The sequence below is a fragment of the Carlito syrichta genome, unplaced genomic scaffold, assembly GCF_000164805.1.
Source record: "Carlito syrichta isolate Samal-C Ts95f unplaced genomic scaffold, Tarsius_syrichta-2.0.1 Scaffold150267, whole genome shotgun sequence".
NCBI classification, from domain to species: Eukaryota; Metazoa; Chordata; class Mammalia; order Primates; family Tarsiidae; genus Carlito; species Carlito syrichta.
Window position 1 is genome coordinate 20,248 of NW_007094363.1, and position 22,466 is coordinate 42,713.

Here is a 22,466-nt window from a genome sequence, read left to right on the forward strand (position 1 = left end):
ACTGTACCCCACAATTTTAAAATAAAAAATATGTTAAAAAAAAAAAAAGAATGTTGAACCATCACCTTTGGAGATCAGACCCTCTGCCTCAAAATATTTATTTACCATTTCTCTGGTTATGTCATAATATATTCGTGGGTTAACCAGAAAGTTAATAGTACAACTGATTTTAAATCTTTTTGTCATTTGCTCTTTTATATTAAAAATACTAAAAATAAAGATTAAAAAGCTTAAGATTAATTTTCCAACTTCCTTACAAACACCAAACACTATCAGTATCCCTCATATGTGTTATCACCTTCATTTAGAGGCAGTCACTTTACAGAAAGATTCAAACTTTTGAGAACTGAAATATTTTTTCATATATTTACTTATAGGATTTAATCATAGCACTGAAAAAATAGGGTTGTATAGTACACGGCTAATGATATAAATGAGTAGTTTTAGATTCATCAAATAATATACTTATCAAAAAAGACGAGTCTATATGTGTTTCTATTTGATTTTTAATATGTACCAAAGTCTCCTGCATCCATTCTAATCCTCTTTTTTTTCACCACAGATTTCAGTAAAATGAACATGGCAGAGGAGAATTTCACAGTTTTCACTGAGTTTCTTTTAGGAGAGGTAGACCCTCAAACTACAAGTTGTACAATTTGTGTTGGTTTTTATGATTTATGCCACTTACTTGCTGGGGAATCTGGGCACGATCATGTCAGTTCAAATCACTTTCAAGCTCCACAGAGCCGTGCACTTTTTCCTCAGCTTCCTTTCATTTGTGGATACCTGTTGTCCGTGGAAAATGATGATGAACTGTTTAGTTGTGAGGAAAACCAACTTCTCTTCCCCCATAGTATAGTATTTATTTGGGGGGGTACTCATTACCACAAAAGGTTTCATGTCTTTGGTTATGGCCTGTGGTTGCCATGTTGCCATCATCAACACTAGTCTTTACATTGAAGCTATAGTCTAAGACACAGTATGTAGGGCTGCTTACTGGATCTTAGGTGGTTAGAAAAATTAACTCACTGACAATAGGCTTTGGGAAACTGTCCTTTTATGGTCTCAGTGTTGTCAGCCACTCTATTTGTGATGCTCCCCCACTGCTAAAACCATTGTGTTCTGACACCTCTGGGAGGAGTTCCTGCTGTTAATCTCCTCTAGAGTCATTGCCATGTTCACTTTCTATGATCATTTCCTACATGTTAATGGGTTTTGCTATCCTGAGGATCTGCTCATCTGAAAGCCTTCTCCACTGGGCCTGACAGCTGTGCGAAGATTCTGTGGCACCTTAAGCTTTAGTTACATTCAGCCAATGTCTCAGGAGTCCGTGAAACAGTAGAAAGTGGTTTCTGTATCCTATATACTAGTAACTCTCATATTAAACTTAAGGATTTACAGTTTGAGAAACAAAGTGGAGACTGCCTTGAAATGTCCGTAGAAATAAAATATTTTCCTGTTAATTTCTTTCTTTCTTTTGTTTTTTGAGTTGGAGTCTCACTCTGTCGCCCAGACTGGAGTGCAGTGGCCGCTCCTGGCCACTGCAGCCTCGACCTACTGGGCTCCGGCGATCCTTCTGCCTCAGCCTTCCAAGTAGCTGGAACTACAGGTGCGTGCTACCACGCTCGGTTAATTTTTTGATTTATTGTAGAGATGAAGTCTCACCAAGTTGCCCAGGCGGGTCTCGAACCTGCGGGCCCAGACAATCCACTCACCTCAGCCTCCCAAAGGCGCGGGATTACAGGCTGAGCCACCAAGCCCGGCTTTCCTGTCAATTTCAAGTCACATTAATCCTACAACATTCAAACATTCAGTTCTTACAGGAAACCCATAAATGCATTCTAAGGGTTGTATAGATAGTCTTATCTATACAATCTATACACTTATCTGTTATAAGAGATGGCAGCAAGCCAGAAAAGGAAAGCTGTGTAGTTCAAATACCTGCATTACAAACACAGTAGCCTGTCACATAGCTCTCCTTTTTTCTAGGTTATCATCTTTGAATCAATACAAAATACACATTATATGTGTACAAGTGTAATGATATTTATACTTAAGAAAATTAAAATATTGTGCTTTCTAGGAAAAATAATGATTCTTTAATTTTCAAGAAAATAGATATAACTGTAAAGTGATAATTTGACTTCATTGACTTATATTTTAAATAATCTGAAGAGTAGTAGACCTCTCATACAAATGAAATAACTTATTTCCACTTCAGCTTTTCCAAAACTATTATTTTTGGTAAAAATTTCTTTGTTTAAGCCCTCATCTTTGAATAGAGTTGCTAAGTCTATAATTACTTATGAGATTAAAACAGAAGCCTCATAAGATTTCAACTTCAGATTATGAAATTTTAGTTGCATATATATGATGACATAAAGAGTAAGTTTCGAGTATTTACAATTCAAAACCCATTTCATCTCTCTTTTTAAGTTATCTTTTTCCTCTTTAATCCAGATTCAAAAAAAAAGCCAAGGAGATATTTTTCATTCAGGAAACTTATCCCTTATAAAAATTCCTTTTGATATACTTAAAATCAGATTACATGATCTAACACCCACTTTTTGACTCAATTCTGTTATTATTCATTCAATGATTCTATAGTTTTCTTTTTTCATTTTATAATGACATCTTTCAGTGTTAACAAAAAAAAAAACTTTGGAAAACATATTTGAGTTAACAATAAGTTAATTATACTTAAGAACTTTTTTCTACTTTTGAACTCCATTTACTTTAAAAGATTAGTGAGGCATCTGGGACTCCAGAAGCCCATGAGATACCGAGGAAATTTTCAAACGTCTTCATAGTTGCTAGTTTGTAGTGAAAGGGCATACATATTCAACTTGCTATCAAAAATCTCTAGATATAAACAAGAGAATCATTTTTAGTTAATCCTATATTAAAAATATAATTACAGATGCCATAGTTTTTACATATAGATTTGTGATGTATATGAATGCGGATTGATTTAAATTCTATGTATATGATAACCATTAATAAAAGAAAAGAGCTAATGCCATCAAACTATTTACAATAGTTTTTGTATGTGTTCCAACTCATTAAATTGTACATCTTAAGCCGGGTTCAGTGGCTCTGCCTGTATCCCAGTACTTTGGGAGGCCAAGGCGAGTAGATTGCATGAGCACATGGGTTCGAGACCTGCCCGAGCAACTTGGTAAGACCTCGTCTCTACAATAAATCAAAAATTAGCCAGGGTGTGGTAGCACGCACCAGTAATTCTGGCTACTTGGAAGACTGAGGTGGAAAGATTGCTAGAGTCCAGCAGGTTGACGCTAGTGTGGCAGTGAGTGTGCCACTGCACTCCAACTGGGCGACAGAGTAAGACTTCAACTAAAAAAAAAAATTGTACATCTTAAATATGTGTAGTTCTTTATATATCAATTATACCTCAATAAAGCTATTAAGATAATGTGTAATAATATAGAATCTTTTCAAAGACATACCAAGCAATCTTTATCTTTTCAAAAACTAATTGAACTCTACGTCTCAATTTGCTTTTTTCGGGAATAACTTTTTTTGGTGAGAATATACTGAAAAGATGCTTAATATATGTAGAATAGTCGGGCTCAGTGGCTCAGCCTGTAATCCCGCACTTTGGGAGGCTGAGGTGAGTGGATTGCATGAGCCCGCGGGTTCGAGACCCACCTAGGTAACTTGGCGAGAGCTCATCTCTACAATAAATCAAAAATCAGCCGGGCCTGGTAGCACGCGCCTGTAGTTCCAGCGACTTGGAAGGCTGAGGCGGAAGGATCGCCGGAGCCCAGCAGGCGAGGCTGCGGTGACCGGAAGCAGCCCCTGCCCTCCAGTCTGGGCGACAGAGTGAGACTCCAACTCAAAAAAATAAAATAAATTAAATAAATAAATATATGTAGAATATCTCTCTAGTCATGTCATCTACTAGATAGAAGTTCTCACAAAGGCTTTTGCACACAAGCATAAACATGTCAATATGTTATATAATGTAAATAAAATGCAAGTACCTTTGTTATAAAAAATAAAGAATAGTTAAAACTACATTTACCATATTCAATGTTTGGCAATATTGAAATTATTCATCTACTTCCAGATACACATTTATCCACTCTCCAGATATATAAATTTTCATGTTATCTATTTCTTTAACTGCTTTATATTATATTTCCATGAGCAATTCTAATTGTCTTTACTACATATGGAAAACTAATGATATTGTTTACTGTTTTGTTGTTGTTGTTTTTGTTGTCTTTTTTTTAGAAAGCAGGATTTATTGAGAGGACAGAAAAGTTCCCACAGTGGGAGGGGACCCGAAGGAGTGGTCCTTGCTTAAGGTTTTATCTATTTTACCATTAAAATGAATGACCTTGGGTGTAGGCTGACAGTGAACTTCACCAAACAAACAAACAAACCATAAAGCCTGCATGCATCAAGTTTACTTAATTTTAGTAAGCTATACAGGACAGACATAACACCATGTATAGTGAACCCATATCAGTGACTCATGTCTAGTGACCCCTTACTACAGCCCTTGTTGTTTCAAGTATTGTTTACTTGGGACAAGCATGGTCATAAGAGACGTAACTGAGTGTGTGCAAAACCACACAACTCAGGAAGCCATCAGCTATGAGTCCCTCAAGTTTTTAGTCCTTGATAGTCACAGAGCCTCCTCATAAACTTCGTGCAACACATCCTAATGTTAACTGAATTTCCATTTATTTATTTATTTTTCATCAATCCCCCTTTTTTTTTTAGAGGTGAGATCTTGCCAAGTTGTCCAGGCTGGTCTTGAACCTATGGGCTCAGGCAATCCTCTCACCTGGCCTCCCAAAGCACTGGGATTATAGGCGTGAGCCACTGCACCCAGCCTATCACCTATAAATTCCATGATTTTAATTAATTCTGGAAGTAAGATCTAGCAAGAAAAGATTCTCAGGTGGCCCTGGGGCTAGAAGTAATTATGCAAACCATTATTACTTCCAGTTATTCACCCTGAACTTTTGTCATAGCTATTTGCCACAAATTCTTAGGCAATTTTGAAATTTTTACTATAGCAGTTTCTATAAAACTCTATGCCCAAAAAAGACAAATCAAAATGTTAGTCATTCATAGAGTCCATATTGTGAAGTTGGAACTCTCAACAAAACATATCATCTATAACAGTAATTCCTCATAGGTTTTTTTATATTTCTTTCTCTCTGCCTTTAGTCTCTTATTTTTGTATTTTCCTATGGATTTTGGTATTGGCTACAAAATACACATGTAACTTTTCCATAGCTAAGTGCTACTTTCTGTTGCCAATAAGTCCTCAATATTTTTTATCTTTGTGAGATGTTTAGGTAAATTTTACATAATAACATCTTCCTCAAGATCAGTAGTTTTTTGTTTGTCTGTTTTTCTTTTTTTTGAGTTGGAGTCTCACTCTGTCGCCCAGACTGGAGTGCAGTGGCCGCTCCTGGCCACCGCAGCCTCGACCCGCTGGGCTCCGGCGATCCTTCCGCCTCAGCCTTCCAAGTAGCTGGAACTACAGGCGCACGCTACCACGCCCTGCTCATTTTGATTTATTGTTACAGATGAGGTCTCACCCAGTTGCCCAGGCAGGTCTCGAACCCGCGGGCTCAGGCAATCCACTCACCTCAGCCTCCCAAAGGCGCAGGATTACAGGCTGAGCCACGGAGCCCAGCTGATCAGTAGTTTTATAAGGTCATTTTGTTTCAACTTTACAAATGAAGTTACAAGTCCTTTATTATACCATACATCTGCAACATGGCAGGGATTAAAACCATGACAGCACACCAAATATCAGTCAATACTACCGTGTTTTTTAACTTATTTTTCAAACAGATGTGACATCTTTTCTAATGTACATTTCCTGAGACATGAAGAGTCATTAATGGCAACTTCTCAGTGAACTCCAGCTTCTGTTTGTTGGTATCATTAGAAAAAGTTCCCAGGCTTGGTGGCTCAGCCTGTAATCCCAGCACTTTGGGAGGCCGAGGAGAGTAGATTGCCTGAGTCCGTGGATTTGAGATCAGCCCAGGTAACTTGGCAAGACCTCATTTCTACTTAAAAAAAAAAAAAAAAAATTCGCTGAGCATGGTAGCACATACCTATAGTTCCAGCTACTTGGGAGGCTGAGGCAGAAGGATCACCAGAGCCTAGCAGGTCAACGCTGGGGTGGCCTTGAGTATGCCACTGCACTCCAGCCTGGGCGACAGAGTGAGACTCCAACTCAAAAAGAAAAGAAAAGAAAAGAAAAAAGGCATAGGAGGGCTAACTCCCACATATCAATCAAGGCCAAGTAGGGAATCTGGACTTTTACTTCCACCTGGCAGTAATGAGACAATTCCCTCCTTCTCTTGTCAGAGCATTGGCAGAGAAAGCCAGCTGAAACAGAAAAATTAAATGAGGTTCTATGTATCTTGCAAAATTGTAAAAAAAAAAAAAAAAAAGTGTACAAAAATTTCCAGACTCCTACTTCTAAGTGAAATAAGCCAAACATAAAAGGCCACATATTGTACAGCTGGGTTTGGTGACTCACACCTATAATCCCAGCAGTTTGGGAGCTGGGAGGTGGAGGCAAGAGGATTGACTAAGCTTACAGGTTCGAGGCCAGCCTGGGCAACTTGGTGAGACCTCGTCTCGACAATAAATAAAAAAATTAGCCAGACATGGTGGTGCATGCCTGCAGTTCCAGCTGCTTGGAAGGCTGAGGTGGAAGGATCGCCTAAGCCCAGCAGGTCGAGGCTGCAGTGGCCGTGAGTGTGCCACTGCCCTTCAGCTTGGGTGACAGAGTAAGACTCCAACTAAAAAAAAAAAAATGTAGTTTCTCTCATTTTTTGACTTCTGGAAGTTCTCTTTCTCACAACACTTCTGTTCAACTCTTCAGGGATCTGTCATTCCCCCCATCCATCTTCTCCCAGATAGTAACTTTCTCCAGTTAAGAAATTATTAGTAGATATACTTGAACATTTGAAAATATTAAGATTGTTATGGATCATTAAATATTTTAATAAATCACAGGTCATTCTTATTCTAAAGATAATAATAATTAACTCTCTTTTTTTTGAGTCGGAGTCTCACTCTGTCACCCAGGCTGGAGTGCAGTGGCACACTCACGGCTACCACAGCCTCGACCTGCTGGGCTCAGGCGATCCTTCCAACTCAGCCTTCCAAGTAGCTGGAACTAAAGGCGCACGCCACCATGCCCAGCTTATTTATTTATTTATTTATTTTAGAAATGAGGGCTCACCAATTTGTCCAGGCTGGTCTCAAACCCCAGGCAATCCTCTCACCTCGGCCTCCCAAAGTGCTGGGATTACGGGCTTGAACCACCGCACCCAGCAATAATACTTAACTTTCACACTCAAACTCCTTAATTATTACTTACTTTCTCTCTTTCAGGAAATCTTTCAATGATAAACTACATAGGTCAATTAGTAAAGTTTATTTTATTTAGATTGATACATAGTTCTGAGTTGTATAAAGTTACTTTTCTTCTGTCTGATCACTATAATGGGCAATTTTGGGGTGTTTACAATAGATCCAATTCATTAGGATGTTTTATGGCAACACTGTATATTGTACATGTTGTGTACAGGGGTGCTTTTTGCATCTTAGTCTATGTGAATGACATATCTTAGGAAAACATGGTGCCCATCCTTCACAATTGCATATGTTTCTGTTTTTCCTCATTGTATAATTTAGAAATGCTTCTCCCACACATGGAATGAATCACTCAACAAACGTTGGCTTAAAGAAAATGACTTAATTGCAAAAAAAGAGTGATGTGATGTGATGTTGAGGTCTTGGGGTTTTTGTTTTCATAAATTCAGAAGCTCAACAATCTTAGAGTTCATATGTTTGCCTTCATCTAGTCCCCAAATTAATGTCTCAAAAGTCTGATGCTCAGATAAAATGTTCAAGTCTGAGAAACAGAAGTGATGAAGAATAAATATTCTCCTCAAAGCCTCCATTTTTTTAAGGAACATTTATCTTTTATGTTGTTTCTGGCTGACTTCCTTCTATGTATCATTAGCAATAGCCTTTAAAATAAAATCCTGCTTCTTCTCAATCTTCCTTTGCTAAAGATGGTTGGACTTTTTAAAACGGAAATCACTGATTAAAATGTAAATATCCTTGTTCATTTTTTTGCACATGTTCCTGACTACTTAATGATAATCTGTGATTCCCAGTCTTCACAATTTGTTACAGTTCTGTTTAAACTACGACCTACATTCATTCACTTTATGATGACTTTCTTTTTGAGTAAAGTCATTCATCTCAAATGGACTGATTACCTTATATTCTGTGAATTTATTTATTTATTGGTGAATTTTTTAGAAGTGTTTTTTTTTTTTTTAATTGTAGAGATGAAGTCTCACCAAGTTGCCCAGGCTGGTCTGGAACCCGTGAGCTCAGACAATCCTCTTACCTCAGCCTCCCCAAGTGCGGGGATTACAGGCTGAGCCACCAAGCCTGGCCTTATTGGTGAATTATTCTTTTTTGAATTCATTTTCAGTGCTTGACCTGGTTTTGGGTATTCACTTTTAAAAATTTATTTTAAAATATTTAGTTAACAAATAAAAATTGTATATATTCATTATGTAGAACATGATGATAAGAGACATGTACCTATTGTGTGTGTATATAAATTAGACTACAAAAATCTAGTCACCTTTTGTTTGGAAGCGTGTTGGGCAAAAATTCTTAAATATGCCCTCTGAACAAATTTCAAGTAAATAACACAGTATTATTAACTATAGTCAACATGCTGTACCATATATTCTAAAAATGTATTCATCTTACAGTTGTTTTTCAAGCTATAGATCAAGAGATTCAAAATTGAGATAACCTGGTGTAAAATACGAAAGCCACTTCATTAATGTCAAAGAAATGACGAGACTTGGGCTGCACATACATAATTATCAAACTCCCATAGAATACTATGACCACTGTCAAAGGAATCCACAGGTGGAAAAAGACTTGTGCCTGCAGAGTTCATCCTCAGAATGGCTTTGAGGATGAGCAGGCAGAACACAATAACTATCAGAAGAGATGAAGTCAGATCTACCAATTCAATTCCATGCATATTTGAGCATACTAAAGATAACAAAGGGAGACTGTCGCAGTAGGTGGCATTGCAGCCACAGAAGGATAAAATAAAAATCTCTATGGTAGATAGAAAAAAAAAGGTGCTCCAGAGACAGGGGATTGCCACCAGCACCTGATATACCCTTTGTGACATGACAACTGTGCAGAGCATTGTAGATGACCACGTAGTGGTAGGAGGACATTGCTGGCAGAATGAATACTTGACTAATGGTGAACACAAGAAAGAAAACTAGCTTCCTGGCACAAAAATATTAAGAGACTGTATTTTCATCTAAAACAAAATACACCAAGAAAATAGGTTCCATGGTTGTTGAATAACCAAGATTAGTGAGAGGAAAAAAATAACACATGGGATTTTGAAGCCTGGAGTCCACTTTAAGAAGGATAATCACACCCATTTTCCACAAGTGCCATCACAGAGGTGATGAGGGGCATCCCAAATAAAGGAACCTGCTATTCAGGATGATCTATGATTCCCATCAGAATTAAGTCATTCACCATTTTGAAGGCAAAAGATTTCTACGATCTGAAGAGAAACCAGAGTATGTATCATTTTTATCTGGTATTTTTTCTTCCAAGTTTATTAGAAAACAATCTGGATAGAGACATCAGCATAGGCAATAGATTTCATGTAGCATTATCTGGGATATTTTTTATTATGCCAACCCACTATAAATAAGATACATATAAATTTTTCAGCGTATGGTATTTGAAAATATATCTATTACAAATGAAAATATGTATAAACAGAGTTAGAGATCGAGACATATAACAACAGTACTTCTCAAATGGAGGTGATTTTACTCAGCAAAAAAAAAAAAAATTCCAATGTCTACAGACATTTTGGTTTTCCAACCGGGAGGAGTCACACTACTGGGATCCAGTTATACTGTTAAACAACATACTATTTCCGATATCCAATCCAAAAAGATACTCAGCCCAAATTACCAATAGTGCTAGGATTGAGATCTTAAAGAGACAGGTGTTAGATGTCAGCTAGGTAGAGATCTATAAATATATAAAGAAAAAGTCAATGAGTGGTACCAATGTTAAAAGTTTGGCTGTTAAGAATATGGACAATTAAAGTACTATTTTTGAGGTTTTCTATTTTTATTTATAAAATGCAATCACATGGTGACATTTTATTATTTCTGGTCTTGTTTTTTTAACAGCCTTGGGGACTATCACTGTAGGCATGCATGACATAGAGTTTAGCCACAAATTCAACAGGGCCTTCTAATGGAGAAAAGGATTAACAAGGAAAAATGATATCACATATAGAAAACAAGCAGCACTATGACAAAGAAAACTATTATCGATGATTACTTTAAATGCAATTATATTAGACTCTCCAATTAAAAATTCAAATGTGGCAGAATGGATTTTAAAAACAAGTCATCCACATGTCTCCCTAAAAAATATGTTATTTGAAAGAGACTCACTTTGTTTATACTGTTGTTTTAGATTCAGAAAATACAATAAAGACAGGTTAGAGAAACTTGTCCTAAAAAATAACTAAAAGAAACAGAAAGTATACTGATGTAGAGAGTTCACTTTGGGAAAAATGCAAGGGTCTATAGAATCACTACAGAAAACATTGAATCAGAAGCAAGAATTATGGATAAGAATGCCATATTTAATAAAAATCTATACTTCGAGAGTTAATTTGGCTGAATAAAAAATGGGAAACAGCCGGGCTCGGTGGCTCAGCCTGTAATCCCACGCTTTGGGAGGCTGAGGTGAGTGGATTGCCTGAGCCCGCGGGTTCGAGATCCACCTGGGCAGCGAGACCTCATCTCTACAATAAATTTTAAAAAAATCAGCTGGGCGTGGTAGCGCATGCCTGTAGTTCTGGCTACTTGGAAGACTGAGGTGGAAGGATCGCCGGAGCCCAGCAGATCGAGGCTGCGGTGGCCGGGAGCGGCCACTGCACTCCAGTCTGGGCGACAGAGTGAGACTCCAACTCAAAAAAAAAAAAACGGGAAATAATATATTTGTTAGTGTGTTATAATAAGTCTTTGCTCTGGATACAAACACAATTCAATACAGTTATTAGAAATATTATCAAGTGACATTGTCTTTATCATAGTTTATTAGAACAATATTTCATATTGAACATCAAATTCAAATTTTGCATTGAATCTTAAAGACTTTTTTTTTTTTTTTGAGTCAGAGTTTCACTCTGTCGCCCAGACAGGAGAGCAGTGGCATGTTCACTGCCACCCCAGCGTCAACCTGCTGGGCTAAGGCAATCCTTCTGCCTCAGCCTTCCAAGTAGCCGGAACTACAGGTACACACTACCATGCTCGGCTAATTTTTTGTTTTATTGTAGAGACGAGGTCTTGCCAAGTTGCCTGGGCTGGTCTCAAACCTGTGGGTTCAGGCAATTCACTTGCCTCGGTCTCCCAAGGTGCTGGGATGACAGGCTAAGCCACTGACCCGGCCCTTAAAGACTTCAAGGCATTTTTTTCTTCTTTGTTCCTTAAGCTGTAGATCAAAAGATTAAGCATAGTGATCACTAAAGCAGAAAATACAGCAGCTATTGTTATCAGTATCAAAGAAATAATAGAATTTGAGCTGCACACACATAAGGAGTAGAGACCTATAGAACACAACCACCACCGTCAGATGAGAACCACATGCAGAGTTTTTTTTCCTGCCCTCTGCAGAATGCAATCGACATGTGGCTAACAGAATCAGCATGTAGGACACAAGGACTACAAAGGATGGAGGAGGTCAAAATAAAGGCTAAAAATAATATAATCAACAATTTATTTAACTTTGCAACTGCTGCCACAAAAAAGTTAACTGAATTGGTTGCTGAAATAGCACAAACAATAAAGAAAACTGTAGAAGAAGGAAAAACGGATGACATCACTGATAAGACAATTACAGGAGATTTACAAAAGAAACAAAAAATTTGTTGAGTCATGGCCGCAGTACCCCTGTGGTAGACCGGACCTGGGTGGTGGGCTCCAGGATCCCTAAGGATGGAGGGGTCTAAGATGTCCAACAGCACCATGCAGGTGAGCTTCATGTGCCAGTGCTGCAGCCAGCCCCTGAAACTGGACACGAGCTTCAAGATCCTGAACCGGGGCACCATCCGGGTGCTTACAGCTCCATTACTTACCACAGCCCAGGCGAAACCAGAAGAGACCCAAGAGGAAGAGGCTAACTCAGGAGAGGAGCCATTTATTGAAACTCGCCAGGATGGTGTCTCTCCTGGATTCAGTCTCCCAACCAGGTGCTACTCATTCTTAGACCTGTTCCTTGCCAAAAGCCAGTAAAATTTTAATTGAACCCAGGAGTCAAGACCTGGAACCAGGTGATGGAGGTGAATCATCACCTAGTCCTTTGGTTCTTTCAGAAAGATGTATGCCCCAATACTTGGCCCATTACCCTCCATTATTGCTTTTTCTCAGTAGCCATTCACACAGTGGGAAGGGCTAGTATCTCTAATGATGAAATACTAAGAAAAGTTCAGGGAGTGATTGACTAATAAAGAGATGGGCTCTTGACACATTAAAAAAAATTTTGTTGAGGGGACGCATACAAAGAAGTCAGAAGCAGCCATGCCCCCACGGGTTGACAGTAACGATGAAGAACAATTCAGCAACCAATCCTGGCCTTATCAGCTGACAAGATGAACTTCCTTCTGACCCTCCAGCTGGTGTGCAATTTAATTTTGACTTTCCCATATCGTTAAAATAAATTATTAAAAAATGAAGAAATATTTGGGGGGGCTGAGATGAGAGGATTGCCTGAGCTCACGGTTTGAGACCAGCCCTGGCAACTTGGTGAGACTTCTTCTCTATAATAAATCAAAAAAAATTAGCCAGGTGTGGCAGCACATGCCTGTAGTTCCAGTTACTTGGAAGGCTGAGGTGGAAGGACCGTCTGAACCCAGCAGGTCAAGGCGGTGGTGGCCAAGAGCACGCCAAAGCACTCCAGCCTGGGCAACAGAATGAGACTCTGACTAAAAAAAAAAAAAAATTAAAATTAAAAATAAATAAATTTTTTAAAAATGTACTCCCCCAAAACATTCGACTTTGATCAGATGTACCCCATTGCCCTGGTCATGCTCCAAGAGGACGAGCTACTGAGCAGGATGAGGCTTGTCCTTGTACCTGAACTTGTGGAAGAAGGGAGGTTCTGGAGGAACTACTTTTCCCACGTCAGCCGGCTCACCCTGGCCGCCCAGCAACAGGCTGTGGGGAAGAAGAGTAATGGCAGGGAGGAGGTTCTACCCCTGACAGAGGAAGTTTGGCGCCAAACGCCACCTGTACTAATCACATCTCAGCTTAAAACTCGGAGGGTGAGGAGGAAGTGTCTACGAGCCCAGGTGTTTCTGAGTTTGTCAGGGATGCCTTTGATTCCTTGTGACCTAAATCAGGAAGATCTGAGGAAAGAAATGGAGCAACTGGTGCTCAACAAAAAGTGAGAGGAGACAGCCGTCCTAGAAGAGGATTCTGCAGGTTGGGGAAAAGAACTACAGCAGGAACTTCAAGAATAGGAAGTGGTGCCAGAATCAGAGAAACAAGATGAAAACTGGGATAAGGAAATAGAGAAAATGCTTCTAGAGGAAAACTAGTTGTTCCTGAAATACAAGAATAATGCTTCACATTCTGCACATTGACATAAAATAAATTCTAGATGTTGACACTCACTGAGTCAGAAGGCATAAAAAAATTACATTCAGTGACACATAGACCCAAACTTTACAAATTGATGAATCACAAAATGTGTTTCGCTTGTGCTTATGGTCTGATATCTAAGTCGATATTTCATTAGAACAGTTATTAGATGCCAGCTGCACTTGGCCTGAGCTGTGTATGGGCTGTGTAAGTTCTGAGTGCCTGGTTAAAACCAGGGAAACGGCTATCCCTTTCTCATGTTCACAGAGAAACTACTGCTCACATTTGGGCCAATCCCATGGCCTGCAAAGGACAGCGCAGGAATCCTAGAGCAAGATTCAGCTGAACTGGAATGGAGCCAGGGGTGAGGGCACTGAGCCAAGCCTCCCAGGTGATGATCTCCCAGCCTGTGCTTCCTAGTGTCTGAGCTCTTTCGCTCTGAAGACAGATGGAGAACATGAAGGCTCTCTTCTGGTTGGGATGAGGCGACTAGGTGATAGAAAGGAAAAGCTAGAGAGAGTCTGGGGAAGGGAGGCAGGACTCGCTTGTTATTGACTTGGAAGTGGGCTCTGCAGGGAAGCCCATTGGTTTAAGAGCAGTTTTTTGCTTCCTTTCTTCTTCCTGAAACTTCTGCTGCCTGAGTTTCCATGCCTGTAATTCAACATCCGTTTCCTGTGACAGTGTTACAACTCGTCTTGCAAACTTCTCCTTCTCAGCTTGTTTCCGAAGTTGGCCTTTCGTTGGGCGAACAGGGTGACCAGCGGAGTTGCCTGGCTGCCTGCCCAAGTGGTCACGCTGCAGTTATGTACATATTTTCAACAACAACGAAAGCTCCTTCATGCTTTAACCCTCCCACAACGCCCAGGTCACTCCCATCAATAGGACATTTTCCTTCTATCTTAAAGTCCAAACATTCATTCAGTCACAAGCAACTGAATTTTATCTTTAGACATTTTTTTCTGTTCTGAAATTTCACATAAACAGAATCACACAGTATATACTCTTAGCATACTTGGCATACTACTTTTGAAATTCATCCAAGTTGTGGTGGTGTTTTTTTCCACTGTACTCCATTGCACGGATATACCATTCTTTAATTGTTCTCCTATTGATGAATATTTTGATTTTTTGTGAAAAGTCTGGCATAAACACTCCTATTCAAATATCTTAGTTGGCCAGGCACAGTGGCTCAAACCTGTAATCCCAGCACTTTGGGAGGCCGAGGTGAGGAGATTGCCTGAGCCAACAGGCTCGAGAACAGTCTGGGCAACTTGGCGATACCTCATCTCTGCAATAAATCAAAACAGTAGCCAGGTGTGGTAGTGTGCGCCTGTAGTTCCAGCTACTTGGAAAGCTGAGGCAGAAGGATTGATTGCCTCAGTCCAGCAGGTAGACGCTGGGGTGGCCATGAGTGTGCCATTGCACTCCAGCCTGGGCGACTGAGTGAGACTCCAACTCAAAATAAAATAAAACAAATATATTTGTTGATATATGCAATAATTTTTCTGTAATCTAAAAGCAAAATTTCTGGAACTTAGGGTATATGTATGTTTAACTTTGGAAGAAACTGTCAGGTTTCCAAACTTATTGTATCATTTTACATTACCAACACCTACGTCTGAAGGTCTCATTTTCTCTCTATACTCACCAATATTTGACGTAGAAAATTTTTTTATATTTCAAATAGTAATGGGAACTAACACAAAATGGTATCTCATCATAATTGTTATTTTTATTTACCTGATAGCTAATGATAATGAACAATTTTCCATGTACTTGGTCACTCATTCATCCTATTTTGTCTTCTTTTGTAACGTTTCTAAACTTTTGTCCATTTTTAATTAAGTTGTTGCTTTTATTATTTTTTGAACTTTTAATATGATCTAAATAAAACTAATTTTTAAAATTTTCTTCTAGAAGCTGTATAGTTGTGACCTTTATATTTTGTTTCTCAGGCCAATATCCTGCATAATACAAAGCAGAGCTATTTTATCACTGGGGGGTGGCAGAAAACTGTCTTCCACCCATGACCTCCTCATATGAAAATTAGATTGGGATGCAGGCAATGTGGTGGGTAGAAGTCAGAAAGTTAGTGAAGACATAACCCAAAGTCCAGGTTCGAAGAACCGTCATCAAACTGAGAAGGGTCAGAGGAAGAGCCACTCTGTGTTCCCAATATAAGCATTTCTCTAATTTTATTGTAGATTTGTGTATCAAAAAATTATAGGCTGGGTGTGGTGGTTCATGCCTGTAATCCCAGTACTTTGGGAGGCGGAAGCAAGAGGACTGCCTGAGCCCAGGGGTTCAAGACCACCTAGGTAAGACCTCATCCCCACAATAAGTAAAAAAATTATCCAGGCATGATGGTGCACTCCTGTAGTTCCAGCTACTTGGAGGGCTGAGGTGGAAGGATAACCTGAGCCGGGCAGGTCAAAGCCGTGAGTGTGCCACTGCACTCCAGCCTGGGCAACAGAGTGAGACTCTTACTCCAAAGAAAAAAAAAGAAGAAAGAAAGAAATTATTAATTCTACATTGGGCATTGTGATACTATGATATGAAAATATCCTAACTTTGTTATATTTTTTAAGTGTTGATTGATCGATTGATTGATTTTACTTTAGAAGGAAATTAGCATGTTTGACTCAGACTATAAATCTGTTTGTGGGTGATAATACAAATATCAGTTTATAAGTCTCTGGGTTAATGGATCTGCTCCACCCCTACATGATTTATGGTCAGTGGAATGGACAGACTTTTACACTAAATATAGAGCTTCTTTTCTCTGACTTAATCTTTTCTGGAATTCATCCAATGTTCCTTTGTGAAAATATAATACATGTGAATAAAAAGTGTCAGTAACCAAACTTTGTAATAGGAACTGAATTTAGAAAACCATAGTGATCCTATATATTTATCATTAAATGAATGAATGACATAAAGCATATTTCAAATCACTAGCTGATTGTGGTTATCTCCATTTAAGATTTTATCTTGTATGATTGTGTTTATACATATTATACATACAGGAAATAATACAGCATATTATATATTACATATATAACTTATATAATATCTATAAACATTATTTATTTAATAAAAATAAATACTAAAAATAATATAATTTATGTACTCAAAGCATCAGATATCCTATGGATACCTTCTAAATGCCCCATTTAAGCAAGACAAATATTTGTGCTCTGAGTCTCATAGCTGGGTGATTCTGCCAAGTGTCTCTCTCCATGATGTTCATGAAGAGACTTAGAAGAGGATTGAGATTTGTGCACTCTAAAGAATGTCATACCATAATTTTTACAGCACAGGCCTTTGTCTTCAAAGTCCTTATCAGTTCTCTGGTTGTGTCATGATACATTTGTGGATTAACTGCATAGTTAATAGTACAGCTGATCTTAGGTCTTTTAGTCATTTGCTCCTTTTATATTCAAAATAAACATTTAATAGAAAGCCTAACATAAATTTTTTAACTTCCTTGCAAACACCATCAGTGTCCCTCACATAGATATTGCCTTTCTATGGAGATAGGTACTTTAGAGAAAGTCTGACATTTTTGACTGCCAAAATGTTTTTTACGTATTTTCTTATGGAAATAAATCATAACTAACTCTGGAAAAATTAAGAAAAAATATAGTGAATATCCTAATTTTTTTAAATTAGGTGATTTAGGTACAAGAAAATAATATTCATCTATTCAAGGAGACAAATCTATAAATGCTTCTATTTGTTAAAATAAATACAAGATTCTCCTATATTCATTCTAACCTCCTCACCTTTGTCACCTTAGATTTCAAGAGAAGGAATTCACAAATGGCTGAAGAGAATTTTACAATTTTTACCACACACGAAGAGGAAAAAAGACCACCGAAAACAGAAAGGATTGAAGAAAGGGACTAAAGCACATATAATTCACATCCTCAGAGAAATCACGAGATACCATATCCCCAGTAAGAAAGCAAAAAGTTACAAAATATTAGAAACATATCAGAGGAAAATGTGAGAACTCTCGGAAATGACAAACATGAGAGCTTATCACAGAAAATGTAGGAGAAGTTCTGGAAGATGTGGTAAAGGCCATTGCCCAGAAAGAAAGAAAAAACATGAAAAGATGATCAGAAGGATTTTTAAAAATAAGCAGTTTCCCCTATCAAGGCAGGAATCCCAAAATGAAGGTTGTCATAGGAATTCCACAAAAGGGAGCAGACTTCTGTTCCAAGTCTGACCTAGAGATCTGGACACACCCTCCCACTGAGACCACCCCAATTTCTTGATGAGACCCATGAAAGCCTCATCGTGGCTGAGCTGAACAGAGCAGCTCAGGGTGAGGCAAGAACCAGAGCGGGGAGAGAACACCGGGGCCTACTTCAGGAAGAAAGCATTTGCCCACCCTCATGACCTGGAGTCTTGGTGTCCACAGCCTAAGAGGGGACAAGACAGTGAGTCAATAGGGCCCTTATCCTCGTAAATGGGGTTCATAAGGCCTGCTCTTCCTTGTCACATTGAAACCTCCAGCTCCACGAGTCTCTCACCTGAGCCCTAAGCAAGAGGGTTGGTGTGGGAGGGGGATTGACACTGGGTATTGACACCACCTGTCACTTTCATGTGGATTTCAAGCCACATCTACACCCATGGGTGGCCTGAACACCACATGCTGAAAATCTAGTTAAAATGACCCTGGACTGGGCTTGGTGGCTCAGCCTGTGATCCCAGCACTTTGAGAGGCCAAGGTGAGTGGATTGCCTGAGCCCACGGGTTTGAGACCAACCCGGGCAACTTGACAAGACCTTGTCAGCAGGATAAATCAAAAATTAGCTGAGCGCGGTAGTGTGCACCTATAGTTCCAGCTACTTGGAAGGCGGAGGCAGAAGCCTCGCCGGATCCCAGCATGTTGACGCTGGAGTGGCCATGAGTGTGCCATGACACTCCAGCCTGGGCAACAGAGACTCCAACTCAAAAAAATAAAAAGACCCTGGACAAGGAAAAGATAAATCCTCCCTGGAAAAACTCGCCTTTATGCAGTGTAGGTGTTTTCGTGGCTGCCTTAACAAATGATCACTCATTGAGTGGCTAAAACAACACACGTTCAGAAGTCCAGTTACTCTGTCAAGGGTCTCCCAAGGCTACTGTCAAGGCCGATGTGCATAGATATGTATGCATACGTACATATATACATGGCTAAGATTTATTTTAGCCAGAATTGTTTTTTCAGTGGGGGAGTTAGCCACTTAGCCCAGTCCACCCCTTCCTCTATGTATATTCTTGATTTTAATCCTTTGCTGTTAAATATGTTGCAAATCATTTTCCCAGCTCATCATATGCCTTTCAGTTTTCTTTTTTTGTTGTTTGTTTGTTTGTGTTTGTGTGTTTACAGAAGTTTTCAGTTGTTATAGAATCAAACCTTTAGTCTTTATCTTTATGGGATCTGGCTGCTGTGCTTAGAAAACTTTTTCTTCTGATAGTTGTATAGTCTCACTTTTATGTTTAGCCCCTTGATGTGTCTATACTTTTATACTTTGTATGTGGTGTGAGACATAGATATAACTTTATTTTGATCCAAATAATTTGGTAACTGTTCCCACACCACTTATTGAACGGTCTGTCCTTTCCTCTGATTTGAAACCACTGTTACCAGAAGCTATTTTGTCCCTCAGTTCTGTGTGTTTATTCTGCACCTGTGGAGTTTTTGACAGGGTGACTTGTGCGATGTCTCCTCAACCTCTATTTCCTGGTAGCTCTCCCTTTACCAGACCTCCTGTCTGTCTTGGTCAGCCAGCAACCCTCTCAAAGGTGGGCTAATGATGCCTTGATATGAGGCTCTTGTGAGAACCAGAGAGCAGACAGTAGGCTCCAGAAATACTGTCTCCTTCCTACCCCCTTTTGCTTGTCCCCCCTTCACATGCTGACAGGCCCTCTGAGCACAGGAGGCCACAGGAGCTCTTAGGCCAAACAAGGGCTGAATCTAAAGGGGAACAGAAAGGCTTGAGAGGGATCTGGAAGGTACCTGAGCATGTTCACACACTGTCCTGGTACGGGACCTTCCTGGGAGGGATAGTTTATATAGTGGGGCCCTCCCGCCCCTAGTGAACCCCTGTACTCCCCGGCAGCTTCTCTAGATCTTGCCTACTTTGCAGGCTATTTCCAGAGAGGGGAAGCTGTACATCCTTTTTCTGGCTGACTCCCAGGCTCTGTGCCCTCTGAGTTTGAGGGGAAATTACTCCCATTCCTCAAAGGCACTTGTAGGACATGAGCACACAATGTCCTGACTACTTTCTTGAAAAGGGAGAGGGGAAATCTAATAAAGCACAAACTAAAACCTCCATAAACCACTCTCCCACACATGTATTATCTGTGTCATTTACAAAAATTGTCTTAAGCCCAGAGACAGAGTAGGACATATGACATAAAACGCCCTTTTGCCAACAAATATTTATTAGGCACATGTGTGCACAGCACAGAGCAAGGCATCTTCTTCTCCCCTACAGTTCATGCTTCTGGAGAACTCCTCCTCTCCTCGGAGGCTCAGTCTGGGCTGGTTTGAGGCCAACAAGTCTGTGTTCCAGGCATGAGATGGAGGTGGGAGGATCAGCCCCACCCCAAGAGCTTCCAGCCATCAGTCCCCTGGGTGGCTTCAAGTGGCAGCAATAAGCTTAATAATCATTGGAGCTGAAGTCAAGTCTGACACCATTTTCCGGGTAGGATTAATCCATGACCGTGTCTATGAGAACATCCTCCCTGGTCCCTTCTCTCACTAGAAAGAGACATGGATGGCAGACCTGCAGGTATGACCTGGACGGTTTGGCTGCCAGCCTGTCTCCCACACCCTGGCTCTTGGCCTGAGCCTCGGCCTCTCCTGCTCTCTGGCTTCCTGCCAAGTGTCATAGCCTGGCGTGGGGGTCACACTCTCTGTTCTCACGTAATTGAGATTTTTTTGACAGAAGGGTTGAAGGAAGGGAATGCTGAAATGAGAAGCATGTATCTATGAAAGACTCTGAGTCTGGGACAAACATGGAGTGTGTCTTTTCCTGGCAACTCCAAGGCCCAGGGCCCATGAGGAGGAGGCCATCTCATGCTGACTGAGATCTGGGTGGCTCTGAGACCGAGGAGTCACTACAGGAGCAGGAGAGCCGTCGGTGGTGCAACCAGAGGGCATGCTGTCCTAAAGTGACAGGGAGTCTCATGGGAACATCCTCCGCCCCAGCCTTGAGGAGTGGGTGGATCAAAGAACAGCCACAGGAAAGACCCTATGGCCCCTCAGTTCAGGGCCATGGAGCCTGCACAGGATCTGTGGCTCTATCAGAACTTCTGCCCGTCATTGGGCAAAAAGTCGCTGACGGCTCCAGCACCCTTGACAGGACCTTCAAAGCCATGGTTGACATAGATTTTGCTGGTCGTGCAGGCTTCCGGAGAGGGGTGCTTCGGGCAGGAGGATGCCCTGACCTCCGCTGCCTCTTCAGCCCGCTTCTGCTCCAGCACCAAGGCTGGGTTGACATCAGGCCCTGCAGAGAGACAGAAGCAGAGGACCACCGTGAGAGAGATGGGGGAGGGGTACGGCCACAGCCAGGTGAGAAGTCTGGAGCCTGAAGGTCAGCCCCCAACTTCAATCTACACCTACCCCCGCACTTGCTCCATCCCACCCCAAAAAGCCAGAAGCGTTTTTAGCTGGCCTTTATGCCTGGCCCTAGCCTGTCTGCTTCTGTGGGCATGCTGGCCCAGATGAAGTCCTGAGACCTCCCCACAGGCCTAGGAAGCCCTCTCTCTCCCTTTCTTCTCAGACATCTTTACAGACATCTCAGCCACGGCACCTCCTAAGAGAACCTCTTCCTCATTCTGCACACAAACTCAGAGCATGAGAGATCATCGAGGGGGTCTGTGCCATACTTCTTTCTGGTCTGTGCCATGCTTCTTCCTATGTGGCCTTCTCCCATCCCCCAGGCGCTCTGGGAACCTCCAAGGAGCAGCCATCACCAGCAACTCCGAGGCCCGAGGTTCCCTTTGTCCGACTGGACCCCACGGCTGTGCCTCTTTGCTACTCTCTTGAGTCTCACCCACCATCCCCAACACACACGCTGTCCTCTTCCAAGGAGGGTCAGGGAATTCCTACAAGAGACTGTGTCATGGCTAGGGACCCTGGAGCTGTTAGGCTCCAACCCCTGCTCCATGTGGCCAGATTGGTGACCTGGGGCAGACGTCTGTTTCCTTAGCTGTAAAATGGGAATGACGGCCGGGCTCGATGCCTCAGTCTGTAATCCCAGCACTTTGGGAAGCCAAGGCGAGTGGATTGCCTGAGCCCGCGGGTTCGAGACCAGCTTGGGCAACTTGCTGAGACCTTGTCTCTACAATAAATTAGCCAGGCGTGATAGCGTGCACCTGTAGTTTAAGTTACTTGGAAAACTGAGGCGGAAGGATCGTTGGAGCCTAGCGGGTCAACGCTGGGGTGGCTGTGAGTGTGCCACTGCACCCCAGTCTGGGTGACAGAGTGAGACTTCAACTCAAAAAATAAAAAATAAAAATAAAAACAAATGGGTGGCTGGGTGCAGTGGCCCACGCCTATAATCCCGCACTTTGGGAGGCTGAGGTGAGAGGATTGCCTGAGCCCTGCGGGTTTGAGACTGGCCGGGGCAACTTGGGGAGAGTCGTCTCTACAATAAATAAATAAAACAAATTAGCTGGGCGTGGTAGCATGCGCCTGTGTTCCAGCTACTTGGAAGG

General features: G+C 41.0%; 1 protein-coding gene and 2 pseudogenes across 2 annotated transcripts in view; 1 reads left to right on the forward strand and 2 right to left on the reverse strand.

Annotated features, from left to right (window-relative positions):
• The first annotated feature begins 11,792 nt into the window (after positions 1-11,792).
• On the forward strand, positions 11,793-13,702 carry LOC103251948 (annotated as a pseudogene).
• A 591-nt stretch (positions 13,703-14,293) lies between these two features.
• On the reverse strand, positions 14,294-19,917 carry LOC103251949 (annotated as a pseudogene).
• A 1,051-nt stretch (positions 19,918-20,968) lies between these two features.
• The window catches only part of NPC1L1 (NPC1 like intracellular cholesterol transporter 1), a 29,684-nt gene continuing 28,186 nt past the window's right edge, over positions 20,969-22,466 (reverse strand). For both annotated transcript variants that reach the window (XM_008050553.1, XM_008050552.1), the window contains one exon: positions 20,969-21,253. In XM_008050553.1, coding sequence (XP_008048744.1) covers positions 21,051-21,253 — 203 coding nt within the window. In that variant the 3' untranslated portion in view covers positions 20,969-21,050. The remainder of the gene's footprint in view (positions 21,254-22,466) is intronic.